The sequence below is a fragment of the Oncorhynchus kisutch genome, linkage group LG26, assembly GCF_002021735.2.
Source record: "Oncorhynchus kisutch isolate 150728-3 linkage group LG26, Okis_V2, whole genome shotgun sequence".
NCBI classification, from domain to species: Eukaryota; Metazoa; Chordata; class Actinopteri; order Salmoniformes; family Salmonidae; genus Oncorhynchus; species Oncorhynchus kisutch.
This window is the reverse complement of record NC_034199.2, coordinates 47,454,588-47,461,504: the sequence shown is the minus strand read 5'-3', so window position 1 is coordinate 47,461,504 and position 6,917 is coordinate 47,454,588. Positions and strand designations below refer to the sequence as shown.

Genomic DNA, 6,917 nt, shown 5'->3' with positions numbered 1-6,917 from the left:
TGTGACTGCCAGTACTTTAAGTAAAGCACTGTTAAATAAGCTAAAATTGGATATGATATGTGGACTGTGACAGTAGCTAAGCTAACTACATCGGCACCACTACACAGTGACAGTAGCTAAGCTAACTACATCGGCACCACTACACAGTGACAGTAGCTAAGCTAACTACATCGGCACCACTACACAGTGACAAGAGCTAAGCTAACTAAGTAGGCACCACTACACAGTGACAAGAGCTAAGCTAACTACATCGGAACCACTACACAGTGACAGTAGCTAAGCTAACTAAGTAGGCACCACTACACAGTGACAGTAGCTAAGCTAACTACATCAGAACCGCTACACAGTGACAGTAGCTAAGCTAACTACATCGGCACCACTAGACAGTGACAGTAGCTAAGCTAACTACATCGGCACCACTACACAGTGACAGTAGCTAAGCTAACTATATTGGCACCACTACACAGTGACTGTAGCATCTATTCTACCCCATGTCTCCACCTCCTCTCCAGGTGTCAGACCTGAACCAGGCTGTGAACAAGAACAACGATGCTCTGAGACAGGCCAAACAGGAGAGCATGGAGTTCAGGCATCAGATCCAGTCCTACACCTGTGAGATCGACTCTCTCAAGGGAACAGTGAGTACTGTGTTACTACACCCTACTCTATATTACTACATCCTACTCTATATTACTACATTATACTCTATATTACTACATTATACTCTATATTACTACATTATACTCTATATTACTACATTATACTCTATATTACTACATTCTACTCTATATTACTACATTCTACTCTATATTACTACATTCTATTCTATATTACTACACCCTACTCTATATTACTACATTCTACTCTATATTACTACATTCTACTCTAAATTACTACATTCTACTCTATATTACTACATTCTACTCTATATTACTACATTCTACTCTATATTACTACATTCTACTCTATATTACTACATTCTATTCTATATTACTACATTCTATTCTATATTACTACATTCTACATTATATTACTACATTCTACTCTATATTACTACACCCTACTCTATATTACTACATTCTACTCTATGTTACTACATTCTACTCTATATCCTATTGGACTGTTACTTTATGCTACTCTAGATCCTCAAGGACCAAGTTTACTCTTGTTTTCTTCCCTTCATGGATTTGATAGGAAAGGATTGGTGCTAGAAACTCCCTCTAGCCGTGTTTTAAACCAATCCAATGCTTTGCCTTTGAAATGGGTGGGGAGTAGTTCACACTTCAGGACAATTCTCTAACCTATCATCACTTCAATCACCTCTCCACCAGCTCCCCTCTCACCTCTCAATCTAACTATGATACCTGTTTATGTAATGATCTCTCTCTCTCTCTCTCTCTCTCTCTCTCTCTCTCTCTCTCTCTCTCTCTCTCTCTCTCTCTCCTACAGAACGAGTCTCTGCTGAGGCAGATGAGGGAGATGGAGGATCGTCTGGGAAACGAGGCTGGAGGTTACCAGGACTCCGTCACCCGTCTGGAGGCTGAGATCGCCAAGATGAAGGATGAGATGGCTCGTCACCTCAGAGAGTACCAGGACCTCCTCAACGTCAAGATGGCCCTGGATATAGAGATCGCTACCTACAGGAAGCTACTGGAGGGAGAGGAGAGCCGGTAGGAGAGAGGGATAAGTAGGGAGAGGGATAGAGAAGAGGGAGGGAAGGAGGTGCAGGGGGAGAGACTGAGAAGATGGAGGGGTAGGGGAGGGATAGAGAAGAAGGAGGGAAGGGAGGAGTGTTGGAGAGGGATAGAGAAGATGGAGGGGTAGGGGAGGAACAGGGGGAGGGATAGAGAAGAGTGACAGATAGCCCTGGACATAGAGATCGCTGCCTAACAGGTGATAAACAGTATTAGGAAGTGGACTAGAGAGAGAAGTAAGTGGAATAGGTTCTGAATGCTTCTGCAGTGAGAAGAGCTAGAAGGATAGATCGTATTGATAGAGAGAGAGAGAGAGAGAGAGAGAGAGAGAGAGAGAGAGAGAGAGAGAGAGAGAGAGAGAGAGAGAGAGAGAGAGAGAGAGAGAGAGAGAGAGAGAGAGCGTGGTGGGGGAGGGGGGCAGACGAGGCAAGATAGAGGGGTGAGGACATGTCTGTAAGTGCGTCATTAAAATCATCATAAACTAATTATTTCCCCTGTAAATAACTATTCTGTTGGTGTTCTCTCTTTCTTCCCCAGAATCACTGTATCTGGCTCCCAGTCTTCTCACTCTGGCTCCCACTCTGCTGCCTCATTATATTCCACTGTTGGATTCAGAGGTGACCAGTGAAAACACACTTCCTCACAACTGACCAATCACCAAAGAGTCCTATAAGACATGTACAGTAACTTAAAGTAAAGGGATGGTGAGAGCAGAATCACAATTTCACCACGAGGTGGAGCAGCTGTACCTGAAAACACTGACAGCATGAATTGATGCATTTCGGATATTTGCATCACTGAGATCAGTTCAACGATAACGATAGAGGATGATTGAAGTTAATTGATTGGTTGATTGATTGGTTGATTGATTGGTTGATTGATTGGTTAATTGATTGGTTGATTGATTGGTTAATTGATTGGTTAATTGATTGGTTAATTGATTGGTTGATTGATTGGTTAATTGATTGGTTGATTGATTGGTTGATTGGTTGGTTGATTGATTGGTTGGTTGGGTGGTTGATTGATTGATTGGTTGATTGGTTGGTTGGTTGATTGATTGATTGGTTGATTGGTTGATTGGTTGATTGGTTGATTGGTTGATTGATTGGTTGATTGATTGGTTAATTGATTGGTTGATTGATTGGTTGATTGGTTGATTGATTGGTTGATTGATTGGTTGATTGATTGGTCGATTGATTGGTTGATTGATTGGTTAATTGATTGGTTGATTGATTTGTTGATTGATTGGTTGATTGATTGGTTGATTGATTGGTTGATTGATTGGTTAATTGATTGGTTGATTGATTGGTTGATTGATTGGTTGATTGATTGGTTGATTGATTGGTTGATTGATTGGTTGATTGATTGATTGGTTAATTGATTGGTTGATTGGTTGATTGATTGGTTGATTGATTGGTTGATTGGTATATTAAACTGTGGCTATTGATGTTAGGTTGAGGCAGAGTGAATCATATAAACAACTCTGGGTTGATGTTGATGTTAGATTGAGGCAGAGTGAATCATATATACAACTCTGGGTTGATGTTGATGTTAGATTGAGGCAGAGTGAATCATATAAACAACTCTGGGTTGATGTTGATGTTAGATTGAGGCAGAGTGAATCATATATACAACTCTGGGTTGATGTTGATGTTAGATTGAGGCAGAGTGAATCATATAAACAACTCTGGGTTGATGTTGATGTTAGATTGAGGCAGAGTGAATCATATAAACAACTCTGGGTTGATGTTAGATTGAGGCAGAGTGAATCATATATAAACAACTCTGGGTTGATGTTAGGTTGGTTTTGTGATTCTGTTCGTACAAGGTTGTCTTAACTCTGTCCGATCCATCCGCAGAGACCAGCCCAGATGTCGGACGATCAGCAGAGGTCCACTCCAAGAAGACTGTCCTGATCAAGACCATCGAGACCCGCGATGGAGAGGTAAAATCGACACACAGAATATGACACAGCATCCAATATCGGCTTTGTTCCACGTAAACACTTTGTTCCCTATATAGACCACTACCAGGGTTCACGTGAAAGGTAGTGCACTATATTTAAATTTTACTAGGCAATTCAGTTAAGAACAAATTCTTATTTTCAATGACGGCCTAGGAACAGTGGGTTAACTGCCTTGTTCAGGGGCAGAACGACAGATTTGTACCTTGTCAGCTCGGGGATTCGAACTTGCAACCTTTCGGTTACTAGTCCAACGCTCTAACCACTAGCACCCTATTCCCTGCCGTCCCAGGGAATAGGGTGCCATTTGAGTGGTATCGTTGGGAACCCACAGCTGACAGTCAGTCCGCAGGGGAAAGTACAACTGATCATGCAGGCCTAGCTTAATAAAGGCAGATAAAAATATCTCATAGCCTTATACAGCTTTTAATCAATGTTCATTTTTTGTTCTAGATTACATATTCTATGAGCGATGGAGCTAGTGCTCTGTGTGTAAGTGCGGCTTAAATATCAAGTTTGGACCCAACCACCCTTTTAATTAACTCACTTTTCATATTCTCACCCCCCCAGTACTAGACCTGATGACTGTGTCCTCTCCCTCAGTATTAGACCTGATGACTGTGTCCTCTCCCTCAGTATTAGACCTGATGACCGTGTCCTCTCCCTCAGTATTAGACCTGATGACCGTGTCCTCTCCCTCAGTATTAGACCTGATGACCGTGTCCTCTCCCTCAGTATTAGACCTGATGACTGTGTCCTCTCCCTCAGTATTAGACCTGATGACTGTGTCCTCTCCCTCAGTATTAGACCTGATGACTGTGTCCTCTCCCTCAGTATTAGACCTGATTGTGTCCTCTCCCTCAGTATTAGACCTGATGACCGTGTCCTCTCCCTCAGTATTAGACCTGATGACTGTGTCCTCTCCCTCAGTATTAGACCTGATGACCGTGTCCTCTCCCTCAGTATTAGACCTGATGACCGTGTCCTCTCCCTCAGTATTAGACCTGATGACCGTGTCCTCTCCCTCAGTATTAGACCTGATGACTGTGTCCTCTCCCTCAGTATTAGACCTGATGACCGTGTCCTCTCCCTCAGTATTAGACCTGATGACCGTGTCCTCTCCCTCAGTATTAGACCTGATGACCGTGTCCTCTCCACCCCACCTCAGAGCACCTCACCCTCCTCTCACAGTTAAAAAACCTACAGAGGACACCAGGATTGCGTTCAATATCTTTTAAATTCAATTCAGGAATTGTACATATTCCAAATCAAATTTTTCCTTAAAGAAAAAACATTTAGAAGAATTGGAATTAAAATTTGAATTTTATTTTACTTCCTGAATTGACTGGGATTGATGGAAACCCAACCCTGTAGGACACAATATTCTTCACATTAAACTACAGATGTGTATTCACTGTCTTGTCCAAACTGTAACGGTCTCTAATGCATCTGATACTCTGATTTCTGTTCCATGCACACCACCGTTCCAAAGGAGTCAATTAGAAATGTCCTTGTTTTTGAAAGAAAAAAATTAGAAAAAAAACATGTCCATTAAAATAACATTATTTTGATCAGAAATACAGTGTAGACATTGTTGATGTTGTAAACGACTGTTGTAGCAGGAAGCGGCTGATTTTCTTTATGGACAGATGCATATCTGAGTTCCCAGTCATGTGAAATCCATAGATTAGAGAGTTTAAATTGACATGGAAACCATGTGTTAGTTATATTTCACACCTATATTTCACCTATTCCACTCCTGCCATTACCGCAAGCACGTCCTCCCTAATTTAAGTGCCACCAGCCTCCTGTGGTTAATTCGTGCCATTACCGCAAGCACGTCCTCCCTAATTTAAGTGCCACCAGCCTCCTGTGGTTAATTCGTGCCATTACCGCAAGCACGTCCTCCCTAATTTAAGAGCCACCAGTCTCCTGTGGTTAGTTCGTGCCATTACCGCAAGCACGTCCTCCCTAATTTAAGAGCCACCAGTCTCCTGTGGTTAGTTCGTGCATGTGTTTTAAATGACAACTTCGTCATCGATCCACATTTTAAAATATATATTTTAATTTAACTATGCCAAGGTATTTATATGAGGGGACTGTTGTATTTTATATTGTTTTTAATTGAACGAATCAAAGGCTCCCTTGTCAAAGAGACTATGGTCTCAAAGGGACAACGTGTCGAAATAACGTGTCAATATAAACCATAATGTACTGTGTCTCTAGAAGCCATCTGTTTGTTGTGCCTGACCTATCCACCCTGACCGACTCTCTTCTCCTCCCGCAGGTGGTCAGTGAATCTACACAGCACCAGCAGGACATCATGTAAACAACAACAACAGCAACAACAGGCTTAAATTAGGGAGAAAAAAATGGATGTTTACATACAAAGATACGAGGGGTTCTCTAGCTGCCGTTTCTAAGGCAAAGCCTCGTTTTAAAAAAAAGGTCTATTTTTTGAGAGGGAGTGAGTTATGAACACCTTACGAAGTGTTATAACCACCTTATGAAGGGTTATATCCTTCATAGGAATGTTTATAACTCGTGAACTCCAACTAATCAGATGTTATATGACCCATCTCTGAAGCAGAAGAACATAAGAAGAAAGACAATGTTAAGTTACAGTAATCAGAAGGTGGGAACAAGGTGGAGTGAAAGTCAAGTCAGGCCCTGGCCAGAACAGAACATGCATGGCTAGAATGGATCTCCAGAAGGTCAAGAGATGGATCTCTGTAGTGCACGTCTGTGTGTGAGTGGGTCTCTTTGCTTCACAATAGTTTCACAGTGGCAAATGATTTGAAATAAAGATATACTGTATCTTCAAAAGAGAATACAATTTATTCTATTCCTTGGTTATTTTATATATATTTGTATCCCAAATGGCACCCTATCCCCTATATAGTGAACTACTTTTAACAGGAACGAACAGGGCTCTGGTCAAAAGTAGTGCACTAAATAGCGAATATGGTGCCATTTTGCTAAAGTAAAACAGGGATGGGTTAATTAATGAGCTTGTTTCATTTCTTGTCTGATTAAAGCTTACTGTAATGGATACCAGTGTACTAGCTTCCTAGTCTTCATAACAGGAGGAGGTAACACTAGTCTTCATATTAACAGGAGGTAATACTAGTCTTCATAATAACAGGAGGTAATACTAGTCTTCATAATAACAGGAGGTAATACTAGTCTTCATATTAACAGGAGGTAATACTAGTCTTCATAATAACAGGAGGTAATACTAGTCTTCATAATAACAGGAG

At 41.3% G+C, this 6,917-nt stretch overlaps 1 protein-coding gene across 1 annotated transcript in view; it reads left to right on the top strand.

Moving 5' to 3' along the window:
- LOC109875774 (desmin-like) overlaps positions 1–6,488 on the top strand; it is a gene marked incomplete at its 5' end in the record, with an annotated part of 10,265 nt that extends 3,777 nt beyond the window's left edge. Inside the window, 6 exons of the mRNA XM_031805562.1 lie at positions 513–638; positions 1,450–1,670; positions 2,232–2,311; positions 3,554–3,639; positions 4,111–4,149; positions 5,945–6,488. Of these exons, the coding sequence (XP_031661422.1) occupies positions 513–638; positions 1,450–1,670; positions 2,232–2,311; positions 3,554–3,639; positions 4,111–4,149; positions 5,945–5,986 (594 nt within the window). The remainder of the gene's footprint in view (positions 1–512; positions 639–1,449; positions 1,671–2,231; positions 2,312–3,553; positions 3,640–4,110; positions 4,150–5,944) is intronic.
- Positions 6,489–6,917: the final 429 nt, after the last annotated feature.